The 17,977-nt window shown below is 43.6% G+C and overlaps 1 protein-coding gene across 7 annotated transcripts in view; it reads right to left on the bottom strand.

Moving 5' to 3' along the window:
• ORC1 (origin recognition complex subunit 1) overlaps positions 1-17,977 on the bottom strand; it is a 35,816-nt gene that overhangs the window by 4,833 nt on the left and 13,006 nt on the right. For all 7 annotated transcript variants that reach the window (XM_032297006.1, XM_032297005.1, XM_032297007.1 and 4 more), the window contains 10 exons: positions 17,479-17,797; positions 14,405-14,759; positions 10,347-10,451; positions 9,580-9,775; positions 6,767-6,864; positions 6,059-6,160; positions 5,471-5,642; positions 4,749-4,856; positions 4,331-4,480; positions 3,191-3,310 (listed from right to left, as the gene is read on the bottom strand). In XM_032297006.1, the coding sequence (XP_032152897.1) occupies positions 3,191-3,310; positions 4,331-4,480; positions 4,749-4,856; positions 5,471-5,642; positions 6,059-6,160; positions 6,767-6,864; positions 9,580-9,775; positions 10,347-10,451; positions 14,405-14,759; positions 17,479-17,797 (1,725 nt within the window). The remainder of the gene's footprint in view (positions 1-3,190; positions 3,311-4,330; positions 4,481-4,748; positions 4,857-5,470; positions 5,643-6,058; positions 6,161-6,766; positions 6,865-9,579; positions 9,776-10,346; positions 10,452-14,404; positions 14,760-17,478; positions 17,798-17,977) is intronic.

Raw genomic sequence — 17,977 nt, 5'->3', positions numbered from 1 at the left:
AGGCTGGAGTGCAGTGGTGTGATCATGGCTCACTGCAGCCTCAATCTCTTGGGCTCAAGCAATCCTCCCACCTCAGCCTCCTAAGTAGCTGGGGCTATGGGCACATGCCATCACACTGGGCTAATTTATTTATTTTTTTGAGACAAAGTCTCACTCTGTTACCCACACCAGCATGCAGTGGCATGATCGCAGCTCACTGCAACCTCTGCCTCCTAGGTTCAAGCAATTCTCCTGCCTCAGCCTCCATAGTAGCTGAGACTACAGGTGGACGCTGCCATGCCCAGCTAAGTTTTTGTATTTTAGTAGAGATGGGGTTTCACCATGATACCCAGGCTGGTCAAGAACTCCTAAACTCAGGCAATCCGCCTGCCTCGACCTCCCAAAATGCTAGGATTACTGGCATGAGCCACTGTGCCTGGCCTCATTGGGCTAATTTTTAATTTTTTTGTAGAGATGGGGTTTTAATATGTTGCCCAGGCTGGTCTCAAACTCCCGGGCTCAAGTGATCCTCTCACCTTGACCTCCCAAAGTGCTGGGATTACAGTCATGAGCCATCTCACCTGGACACTCCCCTGAGTTTTTAGAACTGTAAGCCCTCACTTGGATTTGTAGCCCAAATTTATGTTGTCTTTTCTACAATCCTCAAGTGGAGAATTTTATTTAAAAAATGGTAACAGCTGGTAGTGCCTCTAGATAAGTAACAGAAAAAAATATATTTTTTTAATGAATTCAACTTCAACCCCGGCCCCAATTAATTCTCAAATAAAGGAGCATTCTGAATCCCATGCATATAGTAAAAACAAAATAAAAATCAAGACACGAAAACAAGAAAGCAAGGCCATATATGCATGGGAACCAGCAGAATCAGTGGATATCAGAATCGGACCCCTAAAGACTTCAGATATCATAATTGTTAAGATACAGAATATAAAGCAGATTCCACCGGGTATGGTGGCTCATGCCTGTAATCCCAGAACTTTGGGAGGGATCACGAGGTCGGAAGTTCAAGACCAGCCTGACCAACATGGTGAAACCTCATCTCTACTAAAAATACAAAAATTAGCTGGGCATGGTGGTACATGCTTGTAATCCCAGCTACTCAGGACACTGAGGCAGGAAAATCACTTGAACCCAGAAGGTGGAGGTTGCAGTGAGACAAGATTACGCCACTGCGCTCTAGCCTGGGCAACAGAGTGAGACACTGTCTCAAAAATTAAATAAACAAAATTAAATTAAATTTAAATTAAAAAACCCAAAATTCTGGCTGGGCGAGGTGGCTAATACCTGTAATCCCAGAATTTTGGGAGGCCAAGGCGGGTGGATCATGAGTTCAGGAGATGGAGACCATCCTGGCTAACATGGTGAAATCCCTGTCTCTACTAAAAATACAAAAAATTAGCTGGGCATGGTGGCACATGCCTGTAGTCCTGGCTACTAGGGAGGCTGAGGCAGGCAAATTGCTTGAACCCAGGAGGCAGAGGTTGCAATGAGCCAAGATCGTGCCACTGCACTCCAGCCAGGGCGACAGAGCAAGACTCCATCTCAAAAAAAAAAAAAAAAAAAAATTGAGCATGTTAAGAAACTAACTTTAAGATGCCTTAGATCAGGAAACAACAAAGTGTGACCCACCACCTGTTTTTATAAATAGTTGTACTGTTGTAATTCCAGCACTTTGGGAGGCCGAGGCGGGTGGATCTCCTGAGGTCGGGAGTTCGAGACCAGCCTGGGCAACATGGTGAAACCCCGTCTCTACTAAAAATACAAAAGTAGCTGGGAGTGGTGGCACATGCCTGTAATCCCAGCTACTTGGGAGGCCAAGGCAGGAGAACTGCCTGAGCCCAGGAGGTGAAGGTTGCAGTGAGCCAAGATTGCACCTTTGTACTCCAGTGACACTGTGTCTCAAAATAAATAAATAAATAAAATAAGGTTTTACTGGAACATATGCTCGTTCATTCACATATTGTCTGTGACTACGCGAAGGCAAAGATGAGTTGCTGTGACAGAGTTTTTTATGGCTGATTCTGGCCTGCAAAGCCTAAAACATTTTCTACCTAGCCCTTTAAGAAGCTTGCTGACCTTTGTCCTAGATCCTTCCTCTATTTCATACTGCTGGGTATACATACGGCCACTGGGGCCTTGGCAATTTGTACGTAATCTATCAAACTCTTTGCCCTAGAGATCACCCCTCCACTACAATGAGCAGTGAGCCAAGATGCAACATTGCACTCCAGCCTGGGCGACAGAGTGACTCTAAGAAAACAAAAAACAAAAAAGTATGGCATAAAAAAAGGATCATTTGTAGAAAAGAAAGAGCCTCTTAGATTATGCATAAGGGAAAAAGTGAAAAATTCTACCCATAAAATGCCTAGAAAACTTTGAGGATCTTTCCTGGAAAGCAAAGCTTGGAGACAGGCATAAAGCGGGCTCACCTCTCACCCTAGTCCCTAACATAGTAGCCAGCTCCGATCAGGAGTCATGTGCTGCTGCTACAGCCATTCAGGGTGAAGAGTGTGTCTGCGAGAGGAAACTAGAAATAAGTTTATAATTCTTTTATGTGCTGAAATACTTGTAGATGTATGGTTTCTTTCTTTCTTTCAGCTTGAGGCAGACATTTAACCCACTTTCTTCCTCAGTAGCCGGGGAGACTAGTCTTCGGGGAACTCTCAGGGGGCATTTTCCTAGTAGACTTGGAGGGGAGGGACATCCAATACCTCCTATCTAGCATGGAGTGTACGCCTTGCTGGGCATGTTATAGACATGATCTTGTTAAATTTTCACAATTACCCTATGAGGTGAGTACTCCCATTCTTCTTCAGAGAAGAAAACTGAGGCTCAGGGAATTTTTAAGTAACTTTCCTACAACCTTCTGCATACTTACTAAGCGTTAGAGCCAGAATTTAAACGAGGGTTGTCTACCTGACTATACTATCCCTTTCATTATGCAAAACTGCTTGCTCCCTGAATCAATTCATGTTAGTTTGCATATAAACCCACAATACTTATGGCCCTCTAATCAATCATAAAATAAAAAGGCTAAGGAATTTCTCAGAATCTGTCTCTCTTTTTTGATATTTTTACAGGACTTTCTAAATTTCTCTCCATCCTCAGAGCACCCAGCATAGGACCTCATACCCAGCAGGTACTCAGCAAAGATGTGCTGACTGACTTACGGGTGCAGCTGGTGACTTACCTTCCTGGCTACCAGCTGGATGGCATCATCCTCAAAGGCCTTTAGACGTTTGAGCCGGGACCTTAGGATCTGCTGCAGCTGATTATATGTATAGGGCTGGAAGGACATCCTGGTAAGACCCTGGGAAGCCAAAACGACAGAGGAATAAGTTCGTTGATTGCCCATTGATTATCCAGGTGGAAAGTCACCAAACCTGATTACCAAGTCGCATATAACAATTTACACATTTCATACCTAGACAACCACTGCCTTCAACCACTCTTTACTGACAATGGCCAGTGGTGTCCTGTAGGGCAGCAGTTCTCAAACTATTTTTTCATTTCTCTTAAGGACCTTTGATTCTATTAGAATCATTTGGAAGTAGATAAAAGCTGAGGTGCTTTAATTGAAGTGTGTGAGAGGATTTTCAGATCTCTGCTATGCATTGTCACCGCACCTGGCTTCACTTACCAGGTTCTTCATGATTTCTTAGTGTGCTTCCTGCTGAACTGCAAGGCCCATGAAGACAGACATTGTGTTCACCTGGATTACTGTGCTATTCCAAGCACCTAACGCTGCCTGGCAGGTTGTAAGTGCTAAAATATTTGTTAAATTAATTAAACCTCCAGGGCTGGGTGCAGTTTAAAAGTGCACAGGTAGCAGAACACTAAGATAGGATGTTTGCAGAAAATCATGCAATGGTGATACATTCCTCTTCAACATAGAAACTATAAGCATTGCAGAAATCACATTTCTTAATTTCCCCATTTATTTTAGTTTTCATTTTTGCAGAACTTCTTTTTTTGGGACAGTCTCGCTCTGTTGCCCAGGCTGGAGTACAGTGGCACAATCTCAGCTCACTCCAACCTCTGCCTCCAGGGTTCAAGCAAGTCTCCTGCCTCAGCTTCCTAAGCAACTGGGATTACGGGCATGCACCACCACACCCAGCTATTTTTTTGTATTTTCAGTAGATGTGGGGTTTTACCATGTTGGCCAGGCTGGTCTTGAACTCCTGACCTCAAGTGATCCACCTACCTCAGCCTCCCAAAGTGCTGGGTTTACAGGCATGACCCACTCACTGCACCTGGCCCATTTTGGCAGAACTTCCTGGCCAAGTTTACAGATCTGTAAGAACAGCATGGGAACTGCCCTAGAATTTACCAGTCGGCTGGACACCCGGTTCATCATGATTCGCTCTGGCAGGTCCATTGTGTTGGCAATGGCAAGGACCACAAGCCGGGCCTTCTTGTGAGTGGGCCAGTCAAAGAGATTGTACATTACGTCTTGTTTGTGAGTCCACAGAAGGTCAAGCTGCCAGGGAAAAGGAGAGAGGTGCACAGTCAATCAGAGACTGAGCTGGGATTCAGAATGACAACCTATAACCATTGCTTTAGCTGCATGTTTCCCAGGTCACAGTACCACAGCAGCAAGGCAGTCCATTGACACAAGCCTCTCAGCACCAGAAAATGGGCTCAGAGGAATGCAGAAGGGAGCCAGGACTTTCCTCCCCACTACCCAGTACTTGCTCCTGAAACATAAACACAGCCCCGATTCTTCTGTCCTCCCATGGGCACCTCACCTCATCCACAAGCAGGACGGTGGTTTCCTGAGGAGACTCTCGGGTGCAGAATCGCTTTGCCAGCAGTTCTGCTGCGTGGTTGGCTGTTGCTTTTTGGCCCGTTAGCTTCTGCATTAGGGGAAACACAGTTGTGAGGAACTGTAAGGCTCTTACACCTCTGGGCTTAAAGTTAAATCTGTAAACGGAGGGAGGCATTTAGCCTGAGGACTTCAGAATCCTACACTCTGCCTCCCACTCTAGTCTTAACCTTAACTTGGAAGGACAAGAGAAGGCACCAAAAGACAAGATAAAAAAAAAGTGTATGATTTTGAAATGCAAATGAGTCATGGGCTGGACCAGAAGCACCCTTAAAATCACGATTACATAATTCTATAACTGGATGTTACTTGCCCCAAAATAACAGCCCATGAATAAAAGAGCAAGTCTCAACCTCTGGGCTGCCATGGACCCCTTTTCCATGTTGTCACACTGCTACCTGTGAGCTCACAGTTTTCACCATGTGGATAAGTACTGGCTTCCTGCCTTGCAGTCATTATCCAGCTCCTAGACTTTGAAGTCCTTGAGGGTAAGAATTCTGCCTTCCTTGCCCTTGCTACCTCTATAGAAAGGACAATGCCTGTCATATTATGAATATGCAATATACAGAAAATTAAGTAACTCTTTCCTTTTTCATGTGCCACTAAGAAACTGTATTTCCAAAAAGCCTAAACGGTTCTGCTTACCTGCAAGATTTGCACATAGACTTGGTGGGGCTCTGTCAGCTTCATGCCATTGACCTCAATGTATTGAAAGGGAGGAACATCATTGGCTTGGGCTGCCTGCTGCAGGCAGCGTATCACCTCATGCACAGTAGCAGTCTTTCCTGTCCCAGGGACACCAGAGATGTACATGCACCTAGAGCAAGAAGGGAAAACCCATGGGGTAGGTCTTAGCCAGCCACTGCACTCTATAATCAGTGAGGAGTGTGGGAACATACACTGAGGGAAGGACCGAGGCCCTTGAAATGCGGAGGTGGAGGTAGTGAGGACCATCCTTGGAAGCTGGTCAGAGTAGGACCTGCTTATATTGAATCATTCATTCCACAAGCAATGCTACATGCAAACTGCCTACTCAAAGAATGCCAGTTTCTTTCTTTTTGAAAGGCAACATTCCTGTTCCTACAGAATTACTTTGGCAAAAAATACTTCAGAAGCTTTAGGCTTTAGCAATGATTTGGTCTATTCTGCTGATACTGGAGAAAGCCCATGTGGCTGAACTGTAACACTTAAGGCCTTATTCTCCAAACTACCTGCCTGAATTACATGACTCACCCTCCGGTATGGTCAAGGAGTTTGCTTTCCACAAAGTTGTAGATGTCTTGGAATTCCTGTTCCCGACAGGGAAGAGACTCAGGTACAGCAGAAACATGCAGCCTACCATTGATGATAAATAGCAGAAAAGGAATACTTTAGGAACATTCCCCAACCATTTACTCATTAGTCAATGGAAAATGATTATGGTTTCTTGTCTATGGTTTCTACATGAAAACTCAGTCTCAAATGCCAGAGAATCCATTCTCAAATTCCTCCATTTGGCCTCAAAATCCTTGGCCTCCGTTTCTCCATCCAAATTACATGAGTGGACCTCATTCCACAGGAGATTCAGATTTTGCTTGATTTCTGACAGGATCCAGATTTATATATTTTGAAAGTCTCCATATGGTTCTAAAGGGCACCATAACCAAGAGGCCCTGTCCTGACTAATCATATTCTATCCCTGCAGAAATGATGGCAGTAGACGGGAAGGTCAGTCCTCCCAGGGCCTGTCCACATTGGCTCGCCTAGATGCTGCTTGAGAGGTTTCTTTTTTCTAAATATACACATTCACTTTACCTCGATAGGTAAAAGTGTAGATACACAGTGTATCTATCTACCTTTATTAGGTAGACCAGTGACTGCTCATCACTCTCATTTTATATGAATGAAAGCAGATGCCCCATTGTTCATGCCTCTCTGAAAAGGGACCGAGAGCAGCAGTACCTCAGCCGGGCTTTCTCCAACACGCTGGCTGGCTCCTGGGCAGCCAGGTTTCGACTACGGATCTGAGGAGTGGCACAACGTGGTGTTCTAGGCTTGGGCTGTATTCAAAACAGAGAACATATTTCAAAAGGAAAAAGCAAAACATCATCCAGGACACACCAGCAAATGTGATTTGTGCTGATCTGATAAAAGGAAGTGAGGTGGTGAATTCCCCCTTAGTTCCTTGCTGTATAAAGGACCGTGACTCTCCCTCTCTCACCTCACATTGCATAAACTTTGTTCATCATCCAAACAGTTTCTTTTTTCTAATTTATATATAATATCAGGATTTATAACAATGTCAGTCTGAGGAAAGAATTAATAAAAGTTTGGATTAAATACTATTTAAAAGTAAAATATTATCTTGAAAGACAAGAAATGTTTAAGAAACCCTAACTACTCTGCCCAAATACAGAGTAGAAGAGGAGACATAAACTAGGTTTGATTCATTAGATCTTTCTCTGGGCTTATTTGAAGATATAGTCAAGTGTCAGCCCAGGACTTCCATGGCCCTCAGTGCAGGACTTGGAGAAACCTTGGCAGATTTTTCCACTCCAAGGTCACTGCTTAGTCTAGTTTAACAGCCCTGTATCTTTTTCCTTGGTCACGGCTTTCTAGAGCAGGCTTGCTGCTGCTACACTCATCTTCATGTATTTCTACAAAGCATTCCCTTCTATAGGTCATTTCACTCTACCCACCCTTTGCTTTTAGCCTGGCTAGAGAGAGAACAATCTCCCTACTTCCTCCTGAGGCAGAAAGCACTTAAACTGTTTAAAAGGCTTTACAGGGCGGTGCAGTGACCCATGCCTGTAATCCCAGCACTTTGGGAGGTCGAGGTAGGAAGACTGCTTAAACTCAGGAGTTTAAGACCAGCCTGGGCAACACAGAGGTGAAAGCCCCCCTCTAAATTAGCAAGGCATGATGGCACATGCCTGTAGTCCCAGCTACTTGGGAGGCTGAGGTAGAAGGATTGCTTGAGTCCAGGAGACCAAGGCTGGAGTGAATTGAGATCACACCACTGCACTCCAGCCTGGGCAACAGGCAGAGCAAGACCCTGTCTAAAAAAAAAAAAAAAAAAAAAAAAAGTCTTTACATTTATGCTGAAGGTAGCCTATGTCCTATATCCCAAATTTTGGGTGGAAGCCACAAGACACAATCAAACCAGAGGCCTGTTAGGAACCAGGACACAAAGGAGGAGGTAAGTGGCGGCAAATGAGCATTACCACCTGAGCTCTGCCTCCTGTCAGAGCAGCAGAGGCATTAGATTCTCATAGGAGTGCAAACCCTATTGTAAACTGTGCGTGCAGGGGATCTTGGTTGCACGCTCCTTATGAAAATCTAATGCCTGATGATCTGGGGTAGAACAATCTCTCCACCCCTTGCCATTGGTAGAAAATTCGTCTTTCATGAAAAGGGTCTCTGGTGCCAAAAAGGCTGGGGACTGCTTATCTACTGGATTCCTTTCCTTAAAGATTTTTCTTTTTTTTTTTTTTTTTTGAGACGGAGTTTCGCTCTTGTTACCCAGGCTGGAGTGCAATGGCGCGATCTCGGCTCACCGCAACCTCCGCCTCCTGGGTTCAGGCAATTCTCCTGCCTCAGCCTCCTGAGTAGCTGGGATTACAGGCATGTGCCACCATGCCCAGCTAATTTTTTGTATTTTTAATAGAGACGGGGTTTCACCATATTGACCAGGATGGTCTCGATCTCTTGACCTCGTGATCCACCCGCCTCGGCCTCCCAAAGTGCTGGGATTACAGGCTTGAGCCACCGCGCCCGGCCAAAGATTTTTCTTTTTTCTTGAGACAGAGTCTCACTCCGTTGCCCAGGCTGGAGTGCTGTGGTGTGATCTCAGCTCACAGAAACCTCCGCCTCCCAGGTTCAAGTGATTCTACCACCTCAGCCTCCAGAGTAGCTGGGATTACAGATGCCTGCCACCATGCCCAGCTAATGTTTGTATTTTCAGCAGTGACAGGTTTTGCCATTGTTGGCCAGGCTGGTCTTAAACTCCTGACCTCAAGTGGTCTGCTCACCTTGGCTGTATTACAGGTATTGGGATTACAGGTGTTGGTATTACAGGCGTGAGCTACTGTACCCTGCAGTTTCTTTGATTTCAACCCAAATCCTATCACATCTTCATATGGAAAAATGGACATCAGCTTTACAAAGTCTTCTAATTAATATTTCTTAATATCGTTCCAAAGAATAAGATGCACCATCAATTTAACCTTAATTCAAACATTTCTCAAGACCACTTGAACATGAGAAGACCCTGGTCTGAATATCTTTTCGGTGTTCTGCTAAAGTTCCACAGGAAGCAGAAAAGATGTCTACTGATCTCCTTCCATCTTGCTGCAGCACAATTTGTTAGCAATATGTAGGTAGCACTCCCAGTTTCTCAGGTGTATCAAGAGGGACAACAGAACTAACACTACGGCTCAGAGGCCAGACATACTATACGACACCCACTCTGCCAGTGCTCCATGGAAATGCAGAGAGGAGTCGGTCTCATGCTTCCCTTAGGGAGTTCGGCTCTTGGCCATCTGATTCTGCACTATAAAAGGAACTTAAATCAAAAATCACTCTCTACTAGATTTGCTTTCAGTCCTAGTGTTCACTTAGGTCCTTTTCTCCATGAATATTCCACAAGGAATAGCTTTGAATATAACAGACCTGTCCTCAGATTCCAGGTGTTACTAACCTGTGACCTCAGCATTTGTAACTTTTAAACTAACAGAAGGATGCTACACTGGAAAATAAACCTAGAAGAACCTTACACTTTTCTTTGGCGTCTTCGTGGGGGTCTTTAAGAGTGACTTCAGAGAAGATCGCAGGTTCCTGGACACAGTTCTGGGTGTTCTCCTTGGAAGGGGTGGTGTGGAAGCCTCCTCGTCTTCACTGCTAGAGTCTGAAATCTCTGCTGCTGGTAGAATCTCTTTCTCTTCTTGGTCACTTTTACTATTACCTAAAAACCTGAATGGTAGGGATATATTTTCTGACACTCAGTCTAAATAAGAAGAACTCCATAATGTCAGTGTGGATTAAATGTATTCAGGCTCTCTCCTATGACCAGGCAACATGAGTACTTGCTACTGAGGCACTCTGTTATGACCATTTTTTTATATTATCTCATTAAACCCCTCAACAACTTTGTGACATGTATATTATTATATTTTGTAGATGAGGAGTTTCAGGCTTAGAAAGGTAAAGTTGCCTTCCCAAGGTTACACAGATAGTAAATGACAAAGCCCAGGTTCAAATCCAGGTCTGTCAGAATCCAGGTTCATGCTCTTAGGCACCCTATCCCACCACTAGTCCTGCTGGACACAATGATTAGGGATGGGAGCCACCTAAGCCCAGGAAGTATTTCTTGCCCCTTCAAACTAATACAATTATTTGAAACCTAACATAATCCCAGATATGCTAGGTAAAAGGTCAATTTCAATGGATTGGCAAATAAACAGCATAAGATGCTTTAAGAGACAAGATTATAGACATCAGAGATGGTAGCAGTGTTTCTCTGCCTGCCAAGTAGTAGTCCTACCGGAGCTGCTGCCTAATCCGGTTCATAGTCAAGAGAGAACTCTTTCTGCGGACACGATGGGGAGTACAGGTGGCTTCATTCTGAGTTTCTGCTTCTTTTGCATCCCTGCAAGAAATCATAGCTAGGTCACAGGAAGCAGTTTTGGATACCAGAGATCTGTAGCAGGTACTAGAAGATAGTCAAGTGGCCCGATTGGCTCCTAGTCTTTCTATATCTACTTTGAAAAGAGCAAAACTTTCTTTTTGCTAAAAAGTTTATAATTGAAGCTTGACTCAAACCTCGAGTTCAAAGTCTGCCTTAAGCTAATTTAAATCAGATTCACCACCTCCCCAACAGGAGACCAAAATATACTACTCCCAGGCAGAGGTGCGTGTCTTTTTGTTTCTGATGCATGTATGAATTTACTGGCCACACAGGCTCAAGGTCAGCAGAAATGCAGCTATATATTCAATATAAAGCATTTACTGAGCAACCTATTATGGACCAGGTGCTTAAGTTTCTAGGTTGCAAATAGTACAATTTGTAACTTCTGGCTTGTCGCATATTTATTTGCACAGCAAAGTTTGTTCTAAATGCCTTATCTTTTTCTACAGTATGTACTTGAGAATAGTCTCCAGTTAAAAAACAAGTCCTAGCCAAAGCAATAAGTCAAGAGAAAGAACTAACGGATATCCCAATTAAAACAAAGTAAGTCAAAATGTTACTGTTCACCACTGATATGATCATATACCTAGAAAACCCTAAAGATGCTGGGTGTTGTGGCTCACACCTGTAATCCAGACGCTCTGGGAGGCCGAGTTGGGTGGATCACGAGGTCAGGAGATCAAGACTATCCTGGCTAACACAGTGAAACCTTGTCTCTACTAAAAAATACAAAAAATTAGCCAGGTGTGGTGACATACACCTGGAGTCCCAACTACTTGGGAGGCTGAGGCAGGAGTATTGCTTGAACCCAGGAGGTGAAGGTTGTGGTGAGCAGAGATTGCGCCATTGCACTCCAGCCTGGGCAATAAGAACAAAACGCCGTCTCAAAAAACCAAAAAAACCAAAAACACCCTAAAGACTCATTTAAAAATCTAATACATTGCTGAAAGAAATCATACATGACACAAACAATGGAAACACATCCCATGTTCATGGATGGGTAGAATCAATATTGTGTAAAATGACCACACTGCCAAATGCAATCTACAGAGTCAATGTAATTCCCATCAAAATACCATCATCATTCTTCACAGAACTAGAAAAAACAATCCTAAAATTCACATGGAACAACAACAAAAGCCCGCATAGACAAATGCTAAGCAAAAAGAAAAATCTGGAGGCATCACATTACCCGACTTCCAACTATAACTTCAAGGATATAGTTGCCAAAGCAGCACGGTACTGGTATAAAAACAGGCATGTAGGCCAAAGGAACAGAATAAAGAACCCAGAAGTAAAGCCAAATACTTATAGGCAACTGATCTTTGATAATGCAAACAAAAACAAAATGGGAAAAGGCCACCCTATTTAACAAATGGTGCTGGGACAACTGGCAAACCACATATAGAAGAATGAAACTAGGGCCAGGTGTGATGGCTCCCGCCTGTAATCCCAGTACTTTGGGAGGCTGAGGTGGGTGGATCACCTGATTTCAGGAGTTTGAGACCAGCCTGGCCAACACTGTGAAACTCTGTCTCCACTAAAAATACAAAAAAATTAGCCGGGCATTGTGGTGGCACCTGTAATCCAGCTACTCGGGCGGCTGAGGCAGGAGAATTGCTTTTACCCGGGAGGTGGAGGTTGCAGTGATCTGAGATTGCGCTACTGCACTCCGGCCTGGACAACAAGAGCAAAACCCTGTCTCAAAAAAAGAAAAGGTAGAACGAAACTGGACCGTCCTTTCATCTTATACAAAAATCAACTCAAGATGGATCGAAGACTTAAATCTAACACCTGAAACCATAAAAAATCTAGAATATTGGAAAAAGTCTTCTAGACATTGTTAGGCAAAGAATTCATGACTTAGAACCCAAAAGCAAATGCAACAAAAACAACAATAAATGGGACCTAATAATACTAAAAAGCTTCTGCACAGCAAAAGAAATAATCAGCAGAGTATAAACAGATAAACATTTACAAAGTATGCATCCAACAAAGGACTAATAACCAGATCTACAAGGAACTCAAATCAGCAAAAAAAAAAAAAAAAGAAAGAAAAAAACAAAACAAAAACAAATAATCCCATCAAAAAGTGGGCAAAGAGCTGGGCACGGTGGCTCACACGTGTAATCTCAGCACTTTGGGAGGCTGAAGTGGGTGGATCACTTGAGATCAGGAGTTTAAGACTAGCCTGGCCAACATGGTAAAACCCTGTCTCTACTAAGATAACAAAAATTAGTCAGGCATGGTGGCGAGTGCCTGTAATCCCAGCTACTCAGGAGGCTGAGGCTGGAGAATTGCTTATACCTGGGAGGCAGAGGTTGCAGTGAGCTGAGACCGCACCACTGCTCTCCAACCTAGGCAACAGAGCAAGACTCCATCTCACAAAAAAAGAAAAAAAAAAGGAAAAAAAGTTGGCAAAGGACATGAATAGACAATTCTCAAAAGAAGATATAGAAATAGTCAACAAACATTTTAAAAAAACTCAACGTCACTAATTATCAGGGAAATGCAAATTAAAACCATAATGAAATACCACCTTATTTCTGTTAGAATGGCCATAATTTAAAAAATCAAAACATAATAGATGTTGGTGTGGATATGGTGAAAAGGGAACACTTTTACACTGCTGGTGGGAACGTAAACTAGTACAACCACTACGGAAAACAGTGTGGAAATTCCTTAAAGAATTAAAAGTAGAATTACCATTTGATCCAGCAATCCCACTACTGGATATCTACCCAAAGGAAAAGAAGTCATTATATGAAAAAAGACATATGCATGTTTATAGTAGCACAATTCACAATTGCAAAAATATGGAACCAACCTAAATGTCCATCAATCAATGAATGGATAAAGAAAATGTGGTATATATACACCATGGAATACTACTCAGCCATAAAATGCAATGAAATAATGGCATTTCCAGCAACTTGGATGGAATTGGAGACTGTTATTCTGAGTGAAGCAATTCAGGAGTGGAAAACCAAATATCCTATGTTTTCACTTATAGGTGGGAACTAAGCTATGAGGAAGCAAAAGCATAAGAGTGATATAATGGACTTTGAGAACTCAGGGGGAAGGATGGGAGGTGGTAAGGGATAAAACACTACACATTGGGTACAGTGTATACTTCTCAGGTAATGGGTGCACCAAAACCTCAGTAATCACCCCTTAAGAACTTATCCATGGCTGGGCGCAGTGGCTCACGCCTGTAATCCCAGCACTTTAGGAGGCCGAGATGGGTGGATCACGAGGTCAAGAGATCGAGACCATCCTGGTCAACATGGTGAAACCCCGACTCTACTAAAAATACAAAAAATTAGCTGGGCATGGTGGTGCGTGCCTGTAATCCCAGCCACTCAGGAGGCTGAGGCAGGAGAATTGCCTGAACCCAGGAGGCGGAGGTTGCGGTGAGCCAAGATTGCGCCATTGTACTCCAGCCTGGGTAACAAGAGCGAAAACTCCGTCTCAAAAAAAAAAAAGAACTTATCCATGTAACCAAAAACCACCTGTTTTTCCAAAACTATTGAAATAAAATTAAACAATGAAAAACTGCTTTTAAAAATGAGTGTTAAAATGTGGCAAAAAGCCACAGGAACTACTGAAATCCAAAACTGGATAGCAATGCAGGTTTGGGAAGTTATCTTCTACAGCAGTGATCCCCAAATAACAACTCGGTATACTGGAATCATCCGAAGAGCATTTCCAAACACAGATTCCTAGGACCAGTGCTTGGAATCTGACTCAATAGCTATGGGAAGACGCCTAGAAATCTGTATTTTGGGAAAGCTCCCCGATAATTCTGTGACGTAGGTTTTTCAACTACTGCTCTAACTTTTTTGAGTAAGACCCACACACTTTACATTATGTGAAGTATTTCAATTTGCTCTGTGGGTAATGTCCCTGATCACCTCTTTTTGATGTTTTCTGGTTTCAGAATCATGGATGGCACCACTGAAGATCTCCGTCCCCCCCTGATAGGGGTAAGGGTTCTCTCGTCTCTAATGTCTATGGTTTTCAAAGCTGGAATTCGGGTTCTCAGGATCATGCAACGTTCAGGTGAAGCCTTCTTGTCATCCTCAGTATAAGAGAGTCCATTCTCTCTGGTTTTCTCTGGGGTTTTCAGAGCCTGAGACAAGGTCTGAAGTTTATCAGGCTGAGATCTCTTAGAAGGTGAGGTGATCTCAGAGAAGGCCATTTTCCGTTTTGTTCTTCCTGGAGAATCCAAGGAGGCACATGAAGCCTGCTGGGACATCCAAGAGTTACCTAAGCCCAAGAGAAATCACCACATACAATGTGTAAATTTTTTACCTAACAATATACAAACCCCCAATCTCACTACAGCCAAATCCAGCCAATAAGTTATACATAAGATATGAGTTATGTATATTTTTAATAATTCCAGGCTTTCTTTCTCCAGCTCAGGTAGCTCTAATAATTTTCCATCTCTCACCTAAATTTTAGGAGTGATTTTTCTAGTTAGAACCATAAGTCAACTTTTTTTTTTTTTTTTTGGAGATAGAATTTTGCTCTTGTTGCCCAGGCTGGAGTGCAATGGCACAATCTCAGCTCATCGCAATCTCTGCCTCATGGGCTCAAGTGATTCTCCTGCCTCAGCCTCCCCAGTAGCTGGGATTACAGGCATTTGCCACCACACCCAGCTAATTGTGTATTTTCAGTAGATGGGATTTCTCCATGTTGGTCAGGCTGGTCTTGAACTCCCAACCTCAGGTGATCTGCCCACCTCAGCCTCCCAAAGAGCTAGGATTACAGGTGTGAGCCACCACGCCTGGCTCCGTAAGTCAACTTTTAAGTCAGCTTTTGTAGATAAATGGAGTAAGTGTTCTCTCGGCTCTAACAGGTTTCCCTGAGATAACCTATCAGAACAGTGGGTCTTGCCGGGCGCGGTGGCTCACGCCTGTAATCCCAGCACTTTGGGAGGCCGAGGCGGGTAGATCACGAGGTCAAGGGATCGAGACCATCCTGGTCAACATGGTGAAACCCCGTCTCTACTAAAAATACAAAAAGTTAGCTGGGCATGGTGGCGCGTGCCTGTAGTCCCAGCTACTCAGGGGGCTGAGGCAGGAGAATTGCCTGAACCCAGGAGGTTGCGGTGAGCCGAGATCGCGCCATTGCACTCCAGCCTAGGTAACAAGAGCAAAACTCCATCTCAAAAAAAAAAAAAAAAAAAAAAAAAAGAACAGTGGGTCTCAATCAGGGGTGACATCGCACACCTTCAACCCTAACTCAATGACATGTGAAGAAATTTATACTAGAGATGCCATCAAGTAACAATGAGGCCTAGATTTTTTCTTAATCTAGATTATATTCTGCCAATGGAGAGAAGAGGGGTTCCTGGGGGCAATCCACTGGGTTCTGTGAATACAAAAACCATGTGGAATTGCTCCTTCCTCATGAGGACCGCAGCACCAAGGAACCCAGCTGTTCATTCACAGATACCAGCTCAGCAGTTAAAACGGCAGGCGTGTGCCAGCGGGAAGGGGAAACAAAAGCTGAATGAGGCTCAACCCTGGTTCCAATGCATAAAACACTCTAGTCTAACAGATGATATACATGACTGCTTATTTTATTATATAAAGGGAAATAAATGTCTGGAAGTACCTGAGTGCTTATAAAGATGGCTTTTGAAATACATCTTGAAAAAAAGGTAAAATTTCAACAGAGTTGAAAGGGGAAGGAGAAGGGACATATGAGGGCATAAAGGAAAAAAAGACAATCCCCCTCATTTCTTTTATTGAGACAGAGTCTCACTCTGTTGCCGAGGCTGGAGTGCAATAGCACGATCTCAGCTCACTGCAACCTCCGCCTCCGAGGTTCAAGTGATTCTCTTGCCTCAGCCTCCTGAGTAGCTGGGATTACAGGCGTGTGTCACACGCCCAGCTAATTTTTTGCATCTTTAGTAGAGACAGGATTTCACAATGTTGACCAGGCTAGTCTTGAAAGCCTAACCTTGGGTGATCCACCCGCCTTGGCCTCCAAAAGTGCTGGTATTATAAGCGTGAGCCACTGTGCCCAGCCCATCCCTTCATTTCTGAAGGTGATATTACAGATTAGTTAATATCTTTGCTGCATTTTCTAAATGTTTTATACATTTATATTCAGCTCCTAAAACAACGGTATACTAAAGAGCTATCAAGAATACAAGTAACTTATACTTGAAGATCTTGGCACCTACACAAAAAATTCAAAAAGGATGAATGACATAAAAAGATGAGAATGAGCTCTCAGAATGGCTGTGGAGGGAGGTTCGGATACACTGTAAGGGGAAAAAGCAAGCTGGAAAAGAGTATATTCAGTACGCTATCCTATTGGGTAAGAAAGAATAAAAAATAGAAATATATATGCATATCTGTATATAGGTATACATATATGTATACGTATCTGCTGATTTTTCCAAAACCAAAAATAGGAAAGATAAACCAGAAAGGAAAACAATGAATTAACACACAGAGGCCGGGCGCAGTGGCTCATGCCTGTAATCCCAGCACTCTGAGAGGCCGAGGCGGATTACGAGGTCAGGAGTTTGAGACCAGCTTGGGCAACATGGCGAGACCCTCTTGCTATGAAAAATTAAAATAAAATTAGCCAGGCATAGTGGTGCGCACTTGTAGTCCCAGCTACTTGGGAGACTGAGGCAGGAGAATCACTTGAGCCCAGGAGGTCAAGGCTACATACAGTGAGCCGTGATTGTGCCACTGCAGTCCAACCTGAGTAACACCACAAGACTCTGTCTCAAAAAACAAAAACAAAAACAAGCCAGAAAATAGAGCCAAATGCAGTGGTGTGCCCCTGTAGTCCCAGCTACTGGGGAGGCTGAGGCAGGAGGATCACCTGAGCTTGATCACTAGAGTTAGAGAGTATAGCGGACTATGATCACTAATTCAATATGGTCCCTCAAATTAACATTTTATCATATAATCCTTTAGCCCTAGTATTACCCACTGTGGTCCATTCCACAACTTACTGGCAAGCTCCAGCCTCTTCCTCGCTCTTGGGGTGACAGGATGGGTAGGAGTTTGGCGAGATTTGGAGGCAGAGTGCCTTGATTCAATCCTTTTGGCCACATGTTCTGCTGGGGTCCAAGCAGGGCTTTCCGCACTCTTATTCTTGGCTCCCACAGGCTTCTGGCACTTGGCTGCGCCCTCTTGTGGTTTATTCAACTCTGCAAATAGTTCTGGGGACAGTGGCCTGAACTTCTTTTCATTCCAGGATAGTTTCACAAAGAGTGTCTTCTCGTTTTTCAGATCCGTTGGTACCACATCATTTGGGGGTAAAAGTATCACCTGAATTTAGGAAGTACAGGTGAGTAGGAAGAGATGAGCCCCAAAAGAGCCAAGGAGTATTCCATCAGAGCTACAATTAAAAACAATTGAGTCTACATCTGTACCTGAAATGTTATCTTTCCAATCTAAAGCAGCATAGACATGGCATAGCATGTTGCTAGAAAAACACGTAAGAATAAT

The sequence above is a fragment of the Sapajus apella genome, unplaced genomic scaffold (assembly GCF_009761245.1).
Source record: "Sapajus apella isolate SASKATOON/1434 unplaced genomic scaffold, GSC_monkey_1.0 scaffold36, whole genome shotgun sequence".
NCBI classification, from domain to species: domain Eukaryota; kingdom Metazoa; phylum Chordata; class Mammalia; order Primates; family Cebidae; genus Sapajus; species Sapajus apella.
Note: the sequence above shows the minus strand (reverse complement) of the source record. Positions and strands in the feature narration are given on the sequence as shown.